We start from the raw sequence: 22,619 nt of genomic DNA on the forward strand, positions 1-22,619 counted from the left end.
CCATGGTATTTGGGCATTGAATGCAGCAACAACCTGAAGCCAGCTTGGGTATTTTTCGACCCAGTTGCTCAGTTTGATGGTAGTGGGGTGTTACAGCAGGGGACATGGGAAAAAGGGGGAACCAATGGATTTACAATAGTGCCACCAGCTTTAATGAAGTTTCTGCTTTCCGAGAAACATGCATTTGAAGAAAGGGCATTAGGGAAGAAGGAGAGGGAGCACATCTTCAAAAAGCTCTCGGCCCATGACAATCTGTCCATGTTAATACTTTCACACCTCAGCGATCCAAAGCTTCATCGCCTCTGTATTTTGCACCACCCGTCCCCCTTTCCAAACTCTGTTGTCCACCCTAGACTGAATATTCCTGTCTTGTGACTAACTTTTCAAGGCTGAGATTACAAGCTCTTTGTTGCAAGGTGTGAAACAGGGAAGTGGAGTTGATGACAAAGATCAGCCATGATTTTATTCAACAGCAGAGTGGGTTAGAGGGACTAAAAGGTCAACACCTGCTCACCTTCAGCTTTGCAGGGGGAGTCTTGATTTATGGTGGCTACAACCATGCAGATATTGCTTCCTATACAAATTCCAGATTTGGGGTGGCTGTTGATGAACCTGAAGAAATACAAGTCGTTCTGCTATAATTCAATGGTTACATTTCTCTGCAACTCTGCACTATAGAAAATTGCACAATCGAAAACTGCTCTCAAAAATCACGCTGTACGAGATCGCCAAAGGAAATTGCTATAGCTGCTAAGTAGAATGTTCACATCGATCGTGTTATAGCCATTATGCCAGAATGACCTGTACTATGTAGGATAAGACCATTGTTCCATCAGTCCTCATCCAAACCCATGATGACCAGTTCATTGTGACTGACTGAATCCTTTAATCAACTTCCTCTCCATCCCCACCTAAGCAACTCTCATCACCAAGCCATCTCCAGAGGGACAAGCTAACTGAGAAACCTAGAATAATGGGAGAAAATACTGCTCCAGGAAATTCCCCTGTGGAAGTCATCAAAAGCTGCAGTAGGATCGCATGATACCAATTGCTGTCTAGAAAGGTCATTGGCTTCTCCAAGGTGTGATTCCATTCTCTTTTGAAACAGATCAGCACCCTCCACACCAGTCAGCGATGCATTCCAAAGACAATAGTCCCAAAGATTTTCTGCCACACTTCAGTTCAGTTTTACACAGTGACTGTATCTCCCTGGCAGACTTCAGAGGAGATGGGAGCACTGGTTGATTGTTCATCAGCTGGCAACCTTGGTGTACATCCAAGAAATTACCTCATTCCTGTAGATACTGAAACTGAGTTTGTTCTGTTAGTATCCCATACACCAAACTTTGCTGTGGCCAGTTTTCTTTCATGCCGAATTTATGCATATCACTGTCAAGGTATTTATTGCCCATCCCTAACTGCCTTAGAGAAGAAGCTGTGAGCTGCTTGCTTGAACTGCTGCAGTCCTTGGTTGGACTCAAGATACACCACATTGTTATAAAGCAAGGTCCTCCAGATGCTGGAAACCTGAAGTAAAACAGCAATTGCTGGAGAAATTCTGCAGGTCTAACAGCATCTGTGGAGACAAAGAGAGTTAACGTTTTGAGTCCAGTATAACTATTCAGTGTGCAGTTAACTGGCCTCAAAACATTAACTCTACTTCTGTTTCCTCAGATGCTGCTAGATTTGCTGAGTTTCTCCAGCATCTTCTGTTTACATTACACCGACATTGATTGAAGTGAGTTTCAAAGGCTTTTGACCTAGCGACAGTATTGGAACAGAGCTATGGTTGCGAGCCAGGGTGGTGTGAGATTTGGAGGGGGTCCTGCCGCAGGTGGCATCTCCATGCATCTACTGCCCTTGTCCTCCTAGGTGGTGGAGGCCCCAGGTTTGGAAGGTGAATTGTTGAAATTTATTTTGATGATGGTGCTCATTGCTGCCACTCTTTGTGGGTGATGGACAGAGTCAGTGCTGACAATGGTGAATATGTTGTGAATCAAGTGGAATAATTTGACCTGGATAGTGACCCAGAGTCTGTCTGGAGGAATAGGAGGACCCAGCTCAAGAAAGAGCCCTCTTCATGAACAATCTTACTTGGAGAAGCACAAAATGGACAAGGGTGGTTTTTCACAATTTTTATGGCAGCTAACAAATGTGTAAGTTCTAAAAGATAATCAGTACTCAAAAGAGTTAATATTACAGTTTAGATATATAGATTACTGGTAAAACACTTGCTTTGGGTGTTTTTCTTCATTGCAGTTTAATGTGCTGAGGCAAGAGGTTGACTCTGGACATTGGAATAAAAGCAAAATACTATGGATGATGGAAATCTGAAATAAAAACAATGCTAGAGAAACTCCGCATCAGTGAAGAGAAAAACAATTAACATTTCAAGTCCAAAGTGATTTGGAGGTGCTGGTGTTGGACTGGGGTGTACAAAGTTGAAAATCACACATCAGGTTATAGCCCAACAGGTTTATTTGGAAGCACTAGCTTTCAGAGCATTGCTGATGAACCACCTGTTGAAAGATTGGCGCTCTGAAAGCAAGTGCTTCCAATTAAACCTGTTGGACTATAACCTCGTGTTGTGTGATTTTTAACCAAGTCCAATATGACTCTTTATGAAGAGTCATCCTGGACTATGTTAACTGTGCTTCTGTCTCCACAGATGCTGTAAGACCTCCAGCATTCTGTGTCTGTTTCAGATTTCCAATGCCCACAGTATTTTGACTCATTTGATGATTATGGGGACACCTTGCTTGATGCTGGACTCCTTCAGCCAATTCTGCTGCTGCTCTGGCTGCTGTCTACTTTGAGGTATATGACATTACTGTGTTGGAGATGCCTTCACTGCTGTCTTTCTAATGTGTTTCTGGTTCCATTCTTGTCTTCCAGGGTCCGCCTGGTCCTAAAGGGTCAAAAGGTTCTCAGGTGAGTCAACTCTATTCACAACATATGCCCTAGAGTGAGGGTAACATTGCAGCCATAGTCTTTTAGAGAACCTAGACAGAGAGCGCTTACCTTGACTCTGGGATTAAATGTTGATCGCCTCTGGAATGCTAGATTCTTCAGAGAACCACTTTATCACTGTAGCTGCAAAGAAGCTCGTTGTAAAGGGAGAGCTGTGAGTAAGAAATTCCATAAGTGACCCCACAGCACAATTTAAAAGAGAAGGTGAGTTCTTCCTAGTAAGACAGGCCAATATGTATCCCTCAACCTGTACCATTGAAACAGATGACCTGGGTTGTTGTGTAGTTTGGCTGCAGTGATTCTCGCATTGTAACAATGACCAAAATTCACAACAATGCTTTAGCAGTAAAGTACTTTGGAGAGGTCCTGAAATTGGAAAGGCCCAAAATTAAGTAATTTTCATGACCCCTAAAGCTCACTTTTGTGGGGTTGGGGTGGGAGGGAAGGCATCTGCAGATTGAAACTTGACAGGGTAACAACTTTGAATATTGAGAGTGTTACCCCAGAATTTGATCAATCTTCACCCGTTGTGCCTGATGTTGGGTTAGAATCTGAAACAGGCACATGATTGGAACCAAACTGTTGAACATACCAGATGACTGCTCCATTGCTCCTTCATACTTCTTTCCAAAGAGATGCATCAAATACGTCCATCATCCAGCAATTCACTAGACCTTGAATGTTCACTTCTCCCTCACGTCCAGCAGACAGCTCAAAGTTTGAATGTCCTCTGAGACTAGAATTGTAGCTTGAGATGCAAACTTTAGTGACGAGGGTAGATTGAAGAAGTTGCAATTGTTTTCCTTGGACAGAAGAAGGCTAAGAGGGGATTCGATAAAGGTTTTCAAAATCATGAGCAGGCTGGATAGAACAGATAGGAAGAAGCTGTTTTGGCTCATAAAACAGAAATGGTCAAGAGGGCATTGATTTTATAATGATGTGCAAACAAGTAAGGGTGATGTGAAATCAATCTTTTTACACAGTGAGTAGTTACAGAATGGAATTCATTGCCAGGCAGTGAGGTTGGGACAAGTTAAATTGAGGCATTCAAGAGGGGCATTAGATAGTTGTTTTGATACAGATGGTGTGCAGGGATACAGGGTAAAGGCAAGGGATCGTCAGGAGGATATCGAAATGGTGCAGATACAGTGGGCTGAATAGTCTCCTTCTACAACAATACAATCCTGTGATTCTGAGGTGGGGCCAGAGTTGTACAGCAGTACATGCAGCCAAGGTGTGTGTGCAAGGCCAGTCTTTGGTGGGCTGGAGGTAAGGGATGGACTGAGGTCTCCCTCACCTGGGTACTTGGGATACTGAGCAGAATCTGCCCATCCAGGTTCCTCAGTCACCTGTCACATCAACGCCCTGCATTGTGCTCATAGAGCAGTGCTGATGCTGACTGCAGCCTTGTCCTCTGTGTGGCTGTGGGTGAGTTTGGGATGGGACGATCGATATGACCCTTGAACTGCTTGCAGTGGGTAGAGTTGAGTTTGCCAGGCAGGTTGCCAAAGGAATCTCGGTGCTAGGACTGATGATTTCAGTGGCATTAACAGCAGTTCCTGCAGGGCCTTCCTCTAATCTCTCACTGATTTCACTGGCCTTCAATGGAGTAATACTGGGAGCTTCCCTAGCGGTAAGTACTGATAGCAGTCTTGTTTTTGGGGGGCTGTTACTATCCAGGCTGAGTAATACATGTAACACCTGTGTGAAGCCTGTTATGCTGGGTTTTCTAAAACAAACCATGGAAGTGACAATGCAAACCTCGGAGACTGACGTGTAGAACTGTATTATCAGTGGTCATCCGTTGACCGGGCAGTAGTTCAACTCTGACCCCCTCTTTCAACCCCGCACTCTCCCTTGCCTGTGTATATTCTGCCATCATTGTCGTCCCCGTCTAGTTTCCTCAGCATCCCTGATTTTGATTGCTACACTATTGGTAGTGTGCTGTCAGCGGCCTGGGCCCTTAAGGCCCAGAATTCTGTCCCCATACTTCTCTGCTTCCCCTTTAAGATTCCTGTTAAAACCTGTCCCTTTCATGCCGTGTCCTCTTAAGCAATTTGGTGTCATGCTTTGGCTGACAATGCTTCTGTGAAATACTTTGTGATGTTTGACTATGTTAAAGGTGCTGTATAAATACATGTGTTGTATTTGACCATGTCCCCTCTCTCTCTTTCTCCTCTGATTCTTGCAGGGTACTGCAGGTCCTAAAGGGCAGCGAGGTGTTACTGGTCCTCCTGGTGTTCCTGTAAGTTGAATCGATTGATGGCTTTTGCACGTTTTGCCACAGTGAATAGTGTTGAGTTAGCCTCAGACTCCAGCTGAGGAAGGTTGGAGAGCGTGTTCCAGGCTTTGCTTGGCCAACTGATGTGTTGCACTTACCACTTGTCTGTACACTCAACTGGGGCTCCATCAACTTCCAGAGAACAGAAGTCTGGAGTATTCACGGAGCGTTTTTGAGGTGGAGCTGGCTGGTACAGCATGAAAATGGCATCAAATCAGTTCACATTCTTCTGCTGTAATTCAACCGAGACCGATCTGATCGGAATCTCTTTACAAAGACCAGGCATCACTTCGAGCTCAGTGTAGATTGGCTGCTTCAATTAGGCAGGTTGTGAATAGGGCATGTCATATGGATATACAATATTCTGATGTAGTTAAAAATATTCCACAGATTCTGTGGAAGAGTGTAGAGGGAACTTTGCTCTCTACCTAACCCCATGCTGTATTTTTTCTGTGCATATTTGATAGGGTAAGTTCAGAGTAGGTTTTACTTCATTTAATCCTGAGTGTTCCCTGTCTTGGATATGTTTGATAGGACAGTGTCTCAGGGGCTTTCCTTTCTGTTTACTTTTAGTTTAAAAGATTAAAGGATCATTACTTAGAGTTTAAATGGGTGGATGGCATTTTGTTCAGTATCTAACCCCATGCTATACCTGTTCTGGGAGCGTTTGATGAGGACAGCATAGAAGGAGTTCGACTCAGTATCTAACATAGTGCTATACCTTTCCTGGAAGTCTTCAATGGGGACGGTTCTACTTTCAGTTGAAAAGAGCAGAGAGACCTTTATGGTGTATCTAACCCTGTACTGTACCTGTTTGATGACAGCAGTGTCGTCTGTGACTTTATTTTTAAAAATGTAAAGAGCTTGACTCAAAAATCTAACTGGTGCTGTTCCTGTCCTGGGAGTGTTTGATGTGGACAGTATTGGGGAACTTTACTTACAGTTTACTTTCAGTTCAAAAAGTAGTGGTAGCTTTACTCTTCACCTTACCATGCTGTACTGTCCTGAGATTGTTCGATGGGAACGGTGTATATGTTGGGAGTGCTTTATGGTAACAATGTAGGTGATTATTTAATGAATATTTAACCCCTGCTAAACATTGCCTGAGAATTTGAAAAAGGGCTAGTGTTGGAGGAAGATTTTTTCTGTATTTAACCAGGTGCTGTACTTGTCCTACCACATTTGGTTGGAACAGTGCAATTTTATTCTGTATTTAACTCCATGCAGTACCTGGCCTTGCAATGTTTAATGGGGGACAGTAGAATGGAGCTTTATTCCATATCTCATCCCATACTGTACTTGTCCTTCAGTATTTATTGTACCAAATGCTGTCCTTCCCTGTCCTGCGAATGTGTGATGGAGACAGCATAGAATGAGCTTTAATTTGTATATAACCATGTGTTGTACCTGTACCTGTACCAGTGTTTCATGGGGACAGTATCGATGGAGCTTTAATTTCAGTTTAAAAGAATAGTGGGAGATTTACTTTCAGTTTAAAATAGAAGAGGGTGATTTAAACAGTATCTAACCAAATGTATTTAATCTGATGCTGACCATGGCCTGGCTATTTGAAAACTGCTAGTGTAGGAGGAGCTTTGTCTTATATCTAACCCAAGCTGTTCCTGTCCTTCACAGTTTAGAACTTTACTTTTGGTCTAAAAGAGGAGAGGAAGCTTTGTTTCCAGTGTAAAGGAGTGGAGGGAAATTTACATTCGGTTAAAAAGCTTTACTTTCAATTTACTTTCATTTTAAAAGATTAGATGGAGCTTTACCATGTATCTAACACTGTGTTGTTCCTGTCCCAGGAGTGTTTGAGGTCAGTGTTGAAGAAGCTTTATTTTCTGTTAAAAGAGTAGAGGGAGATAATGGTCATAGCTAATACGTGTTGTATCTCCCCGGGAGTGTTTGATGGGACAGTATAAAAGGAGCTTAACTCTATCTAACCCTGTGCTGTACCTGCCATGAAAAGAGTTTAATGGGACAATGCAGGGAAGGCCGAATCAGTTTTCATCACCATGTTATGGGCACTGCTAATAATATTCGTTCTGGAAGGCAGCAACTGCCTCAGAGTGGGAGCATTGCTGGGAGGAGCATGGAAGCTGATTAAACCTTTTAACATTATGGAGTCAGGCTCAGTTGTTTTGAGTTTGGATACTCTGAGCTTTAGAGGGAAAGGTCCAGCCAGCACAGCTCAATCCTTGTTTCTCCATTGAAACCTAGGGCCCACCAGGTGAAGTAATTCAACCGCTACCTATCCAGAGGCGCAAGAAGAGCAAACGCTCAGTGTCCGTCGATGGCAGCAAGATGGAGCAAGATGATCAGGTGATGGGAGATGAAATCCTGGACTATGCTGATGGCATGGAGGAAATCTTTGGATCATTGAACTCGCTAAAGGTGGAGATTGAACAGATGAGACACCCCATTGGCACAAAGGAAAATCCAGCACGCACCTGCAGGGATCTGCAGCTCTGTCATGAAGACTACCAGGATGGTATGTCCCTGTGGTACCTTAAACCTTATGACCATTATGGGATTGGTTCTTGGACAGTGCAATGCTCCCTCAGTACTGACTACTTGACTGCACGGCAACTGCTTCAGTACTGACCCTCTGACAGTGCAGCACTCCCTCAATAGTGACCACCTGACAGCACAGCACTGTTTCAGTACTGATCCTCTGATATGTGGGACTCCCTCAGTACAGACCCTCTGACATGCAAGGCTCCCTCCTTACTGCTGCTCCAAAATTGAGGTGCTTCTTTCAATGGCCGTTTGACCCCAAGTGTCTGGGAGTTTATTGGTTCTCAGAGGTATGTTGTCTGCGTAGTGAGCCAAGGTGACCCATGCATGTTGATACGTAGGAAAGCTGATTCATTAGCTAACGTTTTAGAATACTTTGAATTGCAAGTCGATGGGGATTCTTGCCATGCAGTTGAACCTCTGCAGCTCTGAGAGGATGTAGCCCAGGATCGATACTCTGCTCCCTCATAAGACCATAAGACATAGGAGCAGAAGTTAAGCATTTCAGCCCATTGAGTCTGCTCCACAATTCAATCATGGCTGATAAGTTTCTCTCGTACTTTCTCTCTGTAACCCTTGATTCCCTTGACAGTCAAAAACCAATCTGTCTCAGTCTTAAATACACTCAATGACCTGTCCTCCACAGCATTCTGTGGCAGTGAATTACATAGATTCACCACTCTCTGGCTGAAAAAATTCTCCCTCCCTCCATTCTAGAAGATCTTCCTTATACTGTAAGGCTGTGCCCTCGGGTCTTAGTCTCTCCCACCAATGGAAACATCTTCCCAACATGTACTCTGTCCAGACCATTCTGCAAGTTTAAATTAGAACTGCTCTCATCGTTCTAAACGCCATTGAGTATAGACCCAGAGTCCTCAAACGTTCCTCCAAGGTCCTTGGGGAGTTTTTGCTACTGCTGTTGGGGAGGTTTTAAACTAATGTGTCAAGGGGCTGGGAACCAGAAGAAAAGGCAAATAGACAGCGAGGTGGAAACTGGACACTGTAAGAATCATGAAGATAGCATTAGTAAGGGGAAGAGTAGCAGAGAGTAGATGAATGCAAAAGAACTGGTGGCCTGAAATGCACCTACTTTAATGCAAGGAGTACGCTATGTAAGGCAGATGAACTTAGGGCTTGGATTGGTGCCTGGGATTATGACGTTATTGTAATCACAGAGACTTGGTTGAAGGAAGGACATGATTGGCAACTAAGTGTTCTAGGATATAGGATATAGACGCTTCAAACAGAACAGGGAGGGAAGTAAAAGGTGGGGTGGAGTTGCATTGTTGGTCAGGGATGATTTCACGACTGTGCTAAAGGAGGTCAATATGGAGGGTTTGGGTAGTGAGGCATTATGGGTGGAGCTAAGAAATAAGAAGGGTACAATTACATTGTTGGTCCTGTATTACCGGCCTCCCAACAGTGAGCGTGAGGTAGAAGAACAAATAGGTAAACAGATTATGAAAAGATGTAAAGGCAATAGGGTAGTGGTGATGGGAGATTTTAATTTTCCCAACACTGTCTGGGATAGACATAGCATCAGAGATCTGGATGGGGTAGAATTTGTAAGAAGCGTCCAGGAGAGTTTTCCAGAGCAGTATGTCAATAGCCTGACGAGGTAAAAACAAGGACTGCAGATGCTGGAAACCAGATTCTAGATTAGAGTGGTACTGGAAAAACACAGCAGTTCAGGCAGCGTCCGAGGAGCAGGAAAATCGACGTTTTGGGCAAAAGCACTTCATTCCTGATGGAGGGCTTTTGCCCGAAATGTTGATTTTCCTGCTCCTCGGATGCTGCCCTGAACTGCTGTGCTTTTCCAGTACTACTCTAATCCAGAAAATAGCCTGACGAGAGAAGGAGCCATATTGGACCTGGTGTTGGGGAACGGGCTAGGATAGGTGGTAGAAGTTACTGTGGGGGATTTCTTTGGGAACAGTGACCTCAATTCTCTAAGTTTTAGAATACTCATAGATAAAGATGGGAGTGGTCCTCAGGGAAGAGTACTAAACTGGGCCAAGGCCAATTATATCAAAATTAGGTAGGAGCTGGGAAATGTGGATTGGACACAGCTATTTGAAGGGAAGTCCACATTTGATATGTGGGAGGCTTTCAAAGATAGTGCAGGATAGGCATGTCCCGTTGAAGGCAAAGGATAGGAAAAGCAAGATTCGTGAACTGTGGATAACAGGAGAAATCGTACGACTAGCGCAGAGAAAAAGGGAACCGTACATAAGGTACAGGCAGCTAAGAACAGAATGGGCCATGGATGAATATCGGAAGAGTAGGACCAGTCTTAAATGAGGAATCAAGCGAGCTAAAAGGAGTCATGAAATAGCTTTAGCGAGCAGAATTAAGGAGTATCCCAAAGCATTTTATTCTTCGACAAGAAGCAAGCAGGTAACTAGAGAAGGGATTGGTCCACTAAAGGATAATGAAGGAAGGCTGTGTGTCGAACCTGAGAAACTGAATGAGATTCTGAATGATTACTTTGCATCAGTGTTCACTGAGGAGAGGAACATGATGAATGTTGAGATGAGAGATAGAAGTTTGATTAGTCTGGATCATGTTGACATAAGTAGGGAAGATGTGTTGGGTAGGCTAGAGGTTATTAAGGTGGACAAATCCCAGGACCGGATGGGATCTATCCCAGGTTGCTGAGGGAGGCGAGAGAGGAAATAGCTGGGTCCCTGACAGATATCTTTGTGGCATCTTTAAACATAGGTGATGTGCCAGAGGACTGGAAGGTTGCTCATGTTGTCCCCCTTTAAAAGAAGGGTAGTAGGAATATTCCAGGTAACTACAGACCAGTGAGCCTGATGTCAGTGGTGGGAAAGTTGCTGGAGAAGGTACGGAGGGATAGGATCTATTTATACTTAGAAAAGAATGGGCTTATCAGTGATAGGCGACATGATTTTGTGCAGGGGAGATTGTGCCTTACCAACTTAGAGTTCTTTGAGGAAGTGACCAAGTTGATAGATGAAGGAAGGGCTGTTGATGTCATATACATGGACTTTAGTAAGGAGTTTGATAAAGTCCCCCGTGGTAAACTAATGGAGAAAGTGAAGTCACATGGTGTGCAGGGTGTTCTAGCTAGGTGGATAAAGGACTGATTGAGCAACAGGAGACAGAGACTAGTAGTTGAAGGGAGTTTCTCAAAATGGAGAAAGATGACCAGTGGTGTTCCACAGGGGTCAGTGTTGAGGCCATTGTTGTTTGTAATATACATAAATGATCTGGAAGAGGACACTGTTGGTATGATCAGCAAGTTTGCAGATGACATGAAGACTGGTGGAGTAGCAGAAAGCATAAGGGACTGTCAGAGAATACAGGAGGATATAGATAGACTGGAGAGTTGGGTGGAGAAGTAGCAGATGAAGTTCAATCCAGATAAATGTGAGGTGATGCATTTAGGCAAGACTAATTCAAGAGCAAATTATACAATGAATGGAAGAGCCTTGGGAAAAGTTGATGGGCAGAGAGATCTGGGAGTGCAGATCCATTGCACCCTGAAGGTGGATAGAGTGGTCAACAAGGCATATGGTATGCTTGCCTTCATTGGACGGGGTATTGAGTATAAGAGCTGGCGGGTCATGTTAACATTGTACAGGACATTGGTTCGACTGTATTTAGAATACTGTGTACAGTTCTGGTTGCCACATTACCAAAAAGATGTGGATGCTTTGGAGAGGGTGCAGAGAGGGTTTACGAGGATGTTGCCTGGTATGGAAGGTGCTAGCTATGATGAGAGGTTGAGTAAGTTAGGTTTGTTTTTATTAGAGAAAAGGAGATTGAGAAGGGACTTGATTGAGGTTTACAACATCATGAAGGGCATAGACAGGGTAGATAGAGATAAGCTTTTTCCAAGGGTGAAGTATTCAATAACAAGAGTCATGCTTTCAAGGTGAGAGGTGAAAGGGGGGATACACGCGGCAAGTACTTTACACAGAGGGTGGTAAGTGTCTGGAACATTGCCAGCAGAGGTGGTAGAGACAGGCACGGTAGATTCATTTAAGATGCGTCTGGACAGATGCATGGGTAGGTGGGGAGCAGAGGGATACAGATGCTTAGGAATTAGGTGACAGGTTTAGACAGTAGATTTGGATCGGCTCAGGCTTGGAGGACCAAAGGGCCTGTTCCAGGGCTGTAAATTTTCTTTGTTCTTTTGTTAAGATTTTCATTCCTGGGACCATTCTTGTGAACCTTCTCTGAACCTGCTCCAGGGCCAGTACATCCTTCCTGAGAAATGAAGCCCAAAACTCTACACAATATTCCAAATGTGGCCTGACCAAAGCCTTATAGAGCTGCAGAATTACATCCCCACTTTTGTATTCAAGTCCTGTCAAAATAAATTCCGTCATTACATTTCCTTCCTGACTATTGACTCAAACTGCAAATTTACCTTGAGAGAATCCTGGACTAGAGATCTCAAGTCCATTTGTACTTCGGACTTCTGAAGTTTCTCCCCATTTAGAAAATAGACCTTGCCTCTATTCTTCCTACCAAAATACATGACCTCAAACTTTCCCACGTTATATTCCATATGCCATTTCTTTGCCTCATCTTCTAACCTGTCCAAATCCTGCTTCACCCTCCCCACCTCCTCAATGCTGCCTGTCCCTCTATCTATTTTTGTATCACCTGCAAAATTAACCAGAATGCCCTCAGTTCTTTCATCTAGATCGTTAATGTATAAAAGTTGTGGTCCCAACACTGAGCCTTGCGGAACACCATTTGTCACCAATTACCATCCTGAGAAGGATCTTTTTATCCTCACTCTCTACTTTCTGCCAAACAGCCATGCTAACACATTGCCTGTAATACCATGGGCCCTTATCTTACTCAGTAGCCTCCTGTGTGTCATCTTGTCAAAGGCCTTCTTGAAGTTCAGGTAGATAATACCCATTGGCTCTTCTTGGTCTAACCTGCTTGTTAATTCCTCAAAGATTTTGAGCAGATTTGTCAGGCATGACCTTCCCTTGATGAAACCATGCTGACTTTGCCCTATTTTACCATACAGTTCCAATTATTCATAAATGTCATCCTTCACAATGGATTCCAGAATCTTACCCACAACCAAGGTTAGGCTAATTGGGCTGTAATTTCCGTCTTTTGCCTTACTCCCTCTGGGACCTGCGCGATTCTAGCGATTCCCGAAAATTCATCACTAATGCCTCCACTTTCTCTTGAGCTATCTCCCTTCGAACTATGGGGTGTAGTTCATCTGGCTTAGGTGATCTATCCATGTTCAGGCCATTCAGTTTTTCTAACACCTTCTCCTTGGTGATGGCCACCATACTAGGCTCTGCCCCCTCGCTGTCTTGAATTTTTGGTATATTACTTGTGTCTTCCACTGTGAAGACTAATGTGAAGTAATTATTCAGTTCCTCAGCCATTTCTTTGTTCCCCATTATTCTCTATCCAGCGTCATTTTCCAGTGGCCTAATTTCCATGTTTGCCTCTCTTTTGCCCTTTATATAACTAAAGAAACTCCTCCTTTATATTATTGGCTAGCTTATCGTCCTATTTAATCTTCTCCCTCCTTATTTCTTTTCTTGTTGCTCTCTGTTGGTCTTTGTAAGTTTCCTAATCTTCTCGTTTCTCACTGCCCTTTTCCACATTGTATGCTTTCTCTTTTGTTTTTACAAAACACTATCCCTGACTTCCCTAGTTGCCTCATCCTCCCTGGACCACGCTTCTGTCAGGGTTTGATAGGGAGACTTCAAGCTGGCATTCTAATCCTGACTGCCTGTCCCAGAATGCTCCTCCAAACTCACCTACTCCCTGACCCTCTGTGCCTCTTGCTACTCCCCAAACAGCTGATCTTCCTCAGACCTCAGCAAGCTGGATGTTTTCAGGAAAAGCCATTAATCAACGACAGCTGATGCAGTGAGATTTAAATTCTCGCATAGAAGGATCCTGATTGCAGAGGCCTGGAGAACAAGAATGCATCCTGGCCAGCATTCCCCCCTCAACCCGCAGAGCACCTTTAATTCATTAACTGATTATTGATTCCTCCTGTTGATCACTTGGGGTCTTGCTATGTATGAAACTGTATCCAGGCCTGTCCACTGCAACTGGATTTCCATTCCCAAGGACTTGTTGATTGTTTGTCTAACCTTTTGTGAGTGGTTTTTTGCTTTCTAATCTGTCTACATACTTTACCCTGTATGCCCTCAGGTGAATACTGGATTGATCCAAATCAGGGCTGTGCAGCGGATTCCTTCAAGGTGTACTGTAACTTCACTGCAGGCGGAGAGACCTGTATTTTCCCAGATAAGAAATCTGAAGGGGTGAGTGGAGACTTTACAATTGTTGGAGCAAACTTCAAGACTTCCCTCTCAGCCCTAACTTGATTTCTCACATTACCCTCGTGTACACACCGATTGTCTCTATCCCACCCCTTCTGTCTCTTCCTCTCTCTCACTCTTTACCCATTTCCCCAACTCTTTCCTTCTCCTCCCATGCTCTCCCACTGTTCCCACTAACCCTCCTTTCCTCTAATTCCTTTTCCTCCTTACCTCTCCCGCTGAGACTTTCTTTCCCCACCACCACTCTCTCCCTCTTTTCCCCTCAATCTTCACCTCTTTTTCTCCATTTTCCTTTCCTCCTTTTCTCCATTTTCCTTTCCTCCTTTTCTTCATCCTCGCTTCCTCTTCCCAACTCTGTCTGTCGTTGTTGCGCTCTCTCTGTCTCTCGCTCTCGCTCTCTCTCGATTTTCTCCTGTACTTACCTTTCCCTCAATTTTACTTCCTTCCTTACTCCTTTTTCCTACACTCCCTCTTCCCTCTCCCAATCTTGTCCTTTTCTCCTCCAACCTGCTTTCCCTCTATTTCCTTTCCCCATTATACCTCTCTTCCACTCTCTCTTCTCCCACTCACTCATCTCTCTTACCACTTTTTTCCCCTTTTGCCCTTTAAACTCCTGTCTCTCCTATTCCTCTTATCCCCTTTCCTCTCTCTCCACAATCTTTCTTACCCCTCCACACACTCCTATTCCTCTCTTAAAACCCTCTTCCACTATTTCACTTTTTCCCTCACTCCTCTCTCCCCCTCACTCTTACCACTTCTCACTCTTTTTCTCCTGCTTCTTATCTTTCTCCTCTTTACCCCTCTAACCCTATCCCTCCCTTTGCCCTCGCTCTTCTTTCCTATAACTGAATTTTCAACTAGAGGATGAGGATTCTAGACTGGAGGTTTGGGGGTGATTAACTGGAGAGTAGGGATTATAGGTTTGGGAACAATTAACTGGAGAATGGGGATTATAGACTGGAAGTTTGGGGGTGATTAACTAGAGAGTGGGAATTACAGACTGGAGGTTTAGAGGCTATTAACCGGGGAGTGGGGATGAAAGACAGGAGGTTTTGGGTTTGCTGTTAACCAGAGTGTGTGGTCTAGGGGTTGTTAACTGGAGAGTGGGGAATTATAGACTGGAGTGATGGGGAATGTTGACTGGAATGATGGTGACTATTGACCAGAGTTTTGGGTAATTTGGTCAAAAGGTAAAGATTTTCTTTGGGTTTGTGAAATATTGGCCATAGGGTGGGGAATTTTAGCTGGAGAATTGAGGATTATTTTCTGGAGCAGGGAAGATAGGCTAAGGATTTCTTCATGCCTTTATTGGTTCTGACTATAGTGAATACTATACAAGCTGGTACAGACTGTGTCCTGTTGTTGTCCTTCAGGTGAAGATGTCGTCTTGGAACAATGAGTATCCAGGAGCCTGGTTCAGTGAGTTCAAACGGGGAGCCCAGGTAAGAACCATGAGCTCTGTGCAAGAAGGTGGAGGGTGTGGGGGAGAGGAGGAGCCAGAACACAGACCCACATAGGAAAAGTTTGTGCTCAACTGCGCACTGTCTATCTGTGACAGACTTTGTTCTTCTCACCTCTACAGTACCAGACTTCAGCTGTGGTAAACACGGCAGTGTCTACTGGATTAGTGACAGCGGGGATGGGGACGGAGGGAGTTTGTTACTGTTATGTAACTGCTGATTTTTATCAGAGGAAACAGGAGACCTTGAACAAATATTTGAAAATGTCTCTCTCTCTCTCTCTCTCTCTCTCTCTCTCTCTCTCTCTCTCTCTCATACACACACACACACGCCTCTACACTCAGGCATACGTGCGCCCATCTATGCAGTTCTGGGCACCATATCACCGTTTGTGGTCAGTATTTGCTGATGTGTGGTTGTCATGGCACACAATGGTTGTGTTGTATCTGCATGTGTGCCTACCTGTCTCTCTTCCTGTGTCTATCTGTCTCCACGTCTGTGCTTGTATCTCTGTCTTTGTCAGCGGGTTGGTACCGAGGAGTGCTGCACTCTTGAAGGGCCAGTACTGAGGGAGTGCTGTACTGTTGGAGAGATAGAGGATGCATGTTTCATGTGAGCTGTTAAACAGAGGAACTGTCAGCCTTTAGAGGTCATTGTAAAGTATCCTTCAGTCACTGTTTCGAAGAAGAGATTGTCACTGCTTCTGGGACAATGTTATATTCCTAAAATCAGTATCATCAAACAGTTGAATTGAGCATTTATCACGGTGCTTTTTGCGGAATCTTTCTGTGCACACTTGAATGTTGTGTTACCTACAGCAGTGAGCTAATAATTCTTTCTCTGTGAAGAGCTCTGGGCATTCTGAATATTAAAGAAGTGTGATAATTGCTTTCTTCATTAACCTCCCCGACAGCTTTCCTATGTGGACTCCGACAGTAACCCAGTTGGTGTCGTCCAGATGACATTCCTAAGATTGCTGAGTGTGTCAGCTCGCCAGAACTTCACCTATCACTGCCATCGCTCGGTAGCCTGGCACCACCTGGCAACCGATAATTACGACAAAGCCATGCGTTTTCTGGGATCCAATGATGAGGAGATGTCATTCGATAACAGCCCCTACATCAAAGCCATCGTGGATGGCTGTGCGGTCAGTCTCAGCTGTTACAACCTGACATGTGTTCTCCATTTCCCTGGGAGGTCAAGTTACTAAAGTGAAAGGAATTGGATAATGATAGGAACAGTGTAGAGAGAGCTTTACTGTGTATCTAATCCCGTGCTGTCCTTCTACTGGGAGTCTTTGATTGGATAGTGTCAAGAGAAGTTTACCTTCAGTCTGTTTTCAATTTAAGAGTTGAAGAAGCTTTACTCTCATCTAACCCTGTGCTGTCTCTATACTGGCAGTGTTTGATGGGGACAGTTTGAAGAGAGCTTTACTTTCAATTGAAGAGAACACAGGAAGCTTTATTTTCTATTTATCCCCATATGCTGTACCTGTCCTGGAAGTGGGACAGGTGTAGAGAGAGTTTATTCTGGATACAATCTACGTAAAATTGGGGGAAAACAAGAGATTATACCCAGACAGGAGGAAAGGGATTGGGTGAAACGAAAGACTTCACCTGGGAAAGAGAGAAAAGCTGGTCAAAAGTTAAAGATCCATCCTGGGAGAGTAAATGGGAGGGCAAAACCACAGGTAAAAGCTACTAGATGGAGACAGTCTATACAAGGTTTTGAATGGGGTTGATGTGGGATGAGATTTGCTCCAGTTGGGATGAACTCCTGCTAACACTTTCTCTTTCATGTCCTATCCCAGCTGAGGAAAGGGAATGGCAAGACAGTCCTAGAGATCCATACTCCACAGGTTGAGCAGATGCCTTTCGTCGATGTGCTGTTCACGGATTTCACCGAACCCAACCAGAAGTTTGGATTTGACGTGGGACCCGTCTGCTTCCAGGGATAAAACGATGATTAGAATAAAAAAAAAACACACACACATCCCACCCCACCACGACTAGTGTCACTATCACCACCACTGACCCTTCCTCGTCCAGCCCTATGTCAAACAGTCCTGCGAACAATACCACCTTGGGGAGAAAAGAGAAAATTGCAGCCTGCGATTTGCCCCCGATGATCGTGTTCTCCTGGCTGAAGATCTTCAGAGAACAGTTATGTGTGTGTCAACAAGAATATAGAAACATATACGTTAAATTGTCTCCCATTTCCCTCCACTGTACTGGCCCTTTAAGACCAATATCCCTTTGGTGGTAGTGCACTGGTATGAGGCGGGATTATTTTATCAAAGAAGACCGGCGAGATGAGAAATGTGTTTCTTCTGTTTTTTTTAATTAAAAAATGTGTTCTCCATAGATTGTAATATAAAAGAAAACCACAACAGAGAGAGAGAGAGACAATATTATTTAAATTCGCAAATCTTCCATAAATTGAACCAAACAGTAAAGAAATGATGAATTTAAGTCTGTGAAGCTTTACTAGTAAATATGGTGCTCCAAAATTGTATTTACTCTCCTTTTTTAAAAAAGAAAAGGTGCTCAGAGTGTTATATGTTTGTAAGTATTTTTTATTTCTAATGTAAAATATATCTATAAATTGCTGCTTGTTGTGTTAATTTTCTGTATAGAAACCCCTGAAGGTGTCTGACGTGTGGTTTTAAAAAAAAATTCCACTTTTCACCCTCTCTCTCATCCCATGCTATACTCTTCCAAACATGCTCACTAACCCATGCTCTCCCTTTGTCCCAATGCCACCTTTTCCCTTCCGCTCTCTCTCCCTCTCTCTCTCTCTCTCTCTCTCTCTCTCTCTCTCGCTTTTTTCCCCACCTTGCATTTTTATACCCTTTGCCACAGCAGCCAACACCCCCACCTCCTCTCCACAGTTACAGCTCCCAGTTTCAGCAGGGCACAAAGCTTACTGCGCTTTCACTCTGACGCTTTTTTTGTTGTTGCTTTCATCACATTTCTTTTGGTCTGAGAGATTAACTATAGGCGTTATGTGGTAGGTCATCAGCTGTACTGTACTGTCTCTGAGTGGAGCGAATTTTTCAATAGATCATAAATTGCCAACACTACCCTGACTATCTCTTCTTTTATTATCAGTTTTGACTTTATTTCCCACAGGGAGGTGAATACCAAAGTAAACATTAAAAGGATCTGCTTTGCTTGTTCATACAAATTAGGAGCAGAGTTAGACCATTCTACCCCTCAACCTGTCTCTGCCATTCCCTATGATCGTGGTTGACCTTTGCGTTTCAAAATTCACATTCACACCTACTTTACATAACCTTTAATTTGTTTGCCTTGTTGGCTTTGACCCTTCTCAAACATTGGATTTGATACTTGGCTGTCTATTCTGGACCAGTGGGTAACACTCCTGCCTGAGAGTCAGAGGTTGTGGGATTAAAACCCGCTGCTCGCACACTGTATTGCAGAGGTTTGGCCGAAGCGTCTACTGAGAAAGCGCTGAGGGAGTGCCGTACAGCTGCAGATGCTGACTTTGGGATGTGTTGTTAAACTGGATGAGTGGAGTTCTCTGCATCCCACGCCTACAATTTTGAGGAAGAGCCAGTGCATTAGTGAGAGTGGGCAATTGGGGTGGCAACCTCTGTCTTGAGTACAATATTTTCCTTCCACCATCATTTAAAACTCGTTTCTCTCCGTCTTTGCTGTTTATGGGAATTCTCTATGAACAAATTGGCTGCTTCACATCTATTTATACAATAGTGACACTACTTTGTCGACAGGCAGTTAAACAACAATGGTCTAAGTTCACATCTGTGCTATATCAACCCAAGTTCATTGTTTTTATTTTCACCTTGGCTGCCTGACACCCTCTTTAGCTTTCTGATATTATTTTCGCAGTGACTTTATCAACAACACTAATTTATTGAACCTACTTTCAAATGTTCTGTATTAAAATAAGACAGTAATAAATAAGCAGTTGCTACTTCCCTGCAAATTCAAAACGAGTGGATTCTTCCCGATGGATGGTTTAAGTTAAGCAGCTTGGTCTGTCCTTCAAGATCTAACCTCTCCCCTCTCCTCTTCCCTCCCCATTTGATTTATGTGTCATCGCCATCAGATACGGTTCCAGTCCAACGTGTGTTTCCACTTCATTTTTTCAGTGTATGTGAATATTATTGCTTGCCCAACTCTAAATACTCTGGAGATGGTGACAGTGAGCTGCCTTCATGAATTCTTGGGGTGTTAGGTATGCTTCTGGGAAGGAAATTCTAGGATTTTAACCAAGCAATGGTGAATGAACTAGAACCTGTGAAGGCATATAGCTCCAACAGGGAGGGGGTGTGGCTTACAAAGGTATATGCAGACGGTGGTGTTCCCATGCATTTGTTGCCCTTGTCTATGTAGTTGATAGAGGCCTTATGTTTGCAAGTTCCTGTCAGAGGAGTCTGAGAGTTAATGTAATGCAGCTTGTCAATAGTACACATTACTCCACCCTTTTAGTGATTAGTTTGAAACAAGAAAGTGACATGACAATATGAAATGAAGGACACTGCTTTAAATTGTATGCAGGAGGAGAGTGGTGTGGCTGTGTAGGTGCAAAAATTATTGAAGCTGGTAAACCAGGTTTAAGCATAAGAGCAAGAAGGTTATGTTGAACTTGTATGATACACAGCAAGAACCTTTCTGGCCCCAGAATAAGTTTGGATAAGAGTCGTCCTCTGCAATGAAATGTCCCTTTCCACTCAATGAGACTGAAAGACTGTTTTAGTGATAATGGAATGATCTCCCCAAATATCAGAACTTAGTCCCTAAATGTTTTCAGTTAATTTAAAGGCACTCAGAACAGGGCAAGTGACATTTCATTTCAATGTACATGGTCTCTTGGTTTGATGAAATTCAAATTCAATGGCCCATAGCAAATCTAAATTAAACCAGCCCACTCTGCGATCTTGCTGAAGCACATTGAACAATATTCTAAATGAAGCAATCACATCCTTGCAGGACGTGCCCAATTGAAGTGACTCAGGGACTGATTATTTTTTTCCCTAGTAGGCCAATGATAAACTAAAGCCCGCGTATGGGTCTAATTCTCTCTTTGAATTATTTCTCAGTCCTGTTTAGACATTTCAGTAATCACGTCTCCAATACTTTAAAACTTTCTTCCCCAACAGGCTTCATATTTGTGATGTTGTGGAAGTGCAGTGATGCATCCACTTTCAAATAATCTTCCACTATTATTTCCAAACAGCTAGGGCATGTGTTATGAAGTATATAAATCTGTTAATCACTTGATTGAAATGGGCACATTTTACATGACTGGATGAATAAACTTGCATTAATATATTTCACATTTGAAAGCAGAAGAGCTGCCTAGTGGAAGAATGCAATATGGGGCAGTGAGCAGAGTAATTTTCAAGGACATTGTGGCACATGGCCACAGGATACAGGAACAGGAGTAGATCATTCAGCTTGCTCTGCCATTCAATGAGATCATAGCTGATCTGTGACCATTGGCCTATATTCCATAGTACCTTTGCTGAACTAAAAAGTATCTATTTCAAATTTAAAATTAACATCTGATCAAGCATCCACTGCCACTTGTGGAAGAAAGTTCCAAATGTCTACTGCCGCTTATGTGTAGAAGTTTTTCTCTAACATTTCTCCTAAATGGTCTGGCCCTGATTCTCAGCCCATAGTGCCCAGTTCTAGATTAGATTAGATTAGATTAGATTAGATTCCCTACAGTGTGGAAACAGGCCCTTCAGCCCAACAAGTCCACACTGACCCTCTGAAGTGTAACCCACCCAGACCCATTTCCCTCTGACTAATACACCTAACACTGGCCAATTCACCTGACCTGCACATCTTTGGAATTCTAGAATCCCCAAATAGTGGAAATAGTTCATATTTATCTTCACTGTCTTTTCCTGTTAATATGAAGACTTTGATCAGTAGAATTAAAAAGGCCTCATTTATATAACCTCTCTTCATAACCTAACTGCTGAAGTCCAGGTATCAAATCAAGTTGTACTCCCTCCAAGGCCAATATATACTTCCTAAGATGTGGTGCCTATTTCTCAGAGTTCTCCTAACATAGGACTCCAGGAACAGTGAACAGAGGAACACAAGGAGGTCATACAGCCTTTTGAGCTTGTTCTTCTTAGTCATTCATTTCATGGTTTGTCTGTGACCATATTACAACCTTTTCCCCCATAATATTTAATCAACATTATTAAAGAATATATATCATATTCTGTTTCAGCTTTGGTCAATTTGTAGTCATGTGTGGGCAAAACTGAAATCAAAAATTACAATGAGAAATCAATGGCAATGATTCTTGTTACAGACAACATTCTGCTAAAAGAGTAATGTTCTATTCTGTTCCCTTCTATTTTATATGGAGAGATTATTGACAATGTTCCCTGGTTCTGTAACTTCAAGCACAGCTATTATACTTATTCCAAATGGGTGGCATTTAGATGATTTAGTGAGGTTTTTATTTCACTCCTCCAACAAACTTTAATTCTTCCAAACATCCTTCAACTCCCAGTGTAACAATTATGGCCTGCTGTAAGGTTGCATTTGCCAGTACAAATTAATTATGTGCACTTCCTGAGGACTGAGATGAGGATACTCTTTTTTTTCACCTAGAAAGTACCTTTTTTCACTTTGTGGTATTCTCTGCTACAGAAACCAGTCAAAGCTAAAATATTGTATGATTTCAAGAAGGCATTGGATGCAGCTAAGGGAACCAAAGGATAGCAAAGCAATCAGGAACAGGACATTCAGTTGGATGGTCAGCTATGATCATAATGAAGGGCAGAGCACACCTGAAGGCCCGCATGGCTCCTATTTTCTATATTTTCCTGGTTATCTGTAATCACAGAAATGTGCCATACACCATGACGGCATCCAAACACTTGGTGTTGATAAACTGAAGAGTTGCAGTGCCTTCACAGAGAAATGTCTTCCATCAATAGCGCCACAAATCTTCAGGAAACCAGCAAACCTGTGATAGTACAAGCCATCTCCTTCAGTCTCACTGGAGACATGTCAATGAATTCCAAGCCCTCACCAGAAATTGCCTCAATTAACTGGTGAACGTGCG

The 22,619-nt window shown here is 43.2% G+C and overlaps 1 protein-coding gene across 1 annotated transcript in view; it reads left to right on the forward strand.

Annotated features, from left to right (window-relative positions):
• LOC140455425 (uncharacterized) overlaps positions 1 to 18,615 on the forward strand; it is a 97,952-nt gene extending 79,337 nt beyond the window's left edge. Inside the window, exons 48-54 of the mRNA XM_072550287.1 lie at positions 2,896 to 2,931; positions 5,162 to 5,215; positions 7,472 to 7,742; positions 13,946 to 14,058; positions 15,450 to 15,518; positions 16,450 to 16,683; positions 17,347 to 18,615. Coding sequence (XP_072406388.1) covers positions 2,896 to 2,931; positions 5,162 to 5,215; positions 7,472 to 7,742; positions 13,946 to 14,058; positions 15,450 to 15,518; positions 16,450 to 16,683; positions 17,347 to 17,493 — 924 coding nt within the window. The 3' untranslated portion in view covers positions 17,494 to 18,615. The remainder of the gene's footprint in view (positions 1 to 2,895; positions 2,932 to 5,161; positions 5,216 to 7,471; positions 7,743 to 13,945; positions 14,059 to 15,449; positions 15,519 to 16,449; positions 16,684 to 17,346) is intronic.
• The last annotated feature ends 4,004 nt before the right edge of the window (positions 18,616 to 22,619 follow it).

Source organism: Chiloscyllium punctatum, chromosome 30 (genome assembly GCF_047496795.1).
Source record: "Chiloscyllium punctatum isolate Juve2018m chromosome 30, sChiPun1.3, whole genome shotgun sequence".
NCBI classification, from domain to species: Eukaryota; Metazoa; Chordata; class Chondrichthyes; order Orectolobiformes; family Hemiscylliidae; genus Chiloscyllium; species Chiloscyllium punctatum.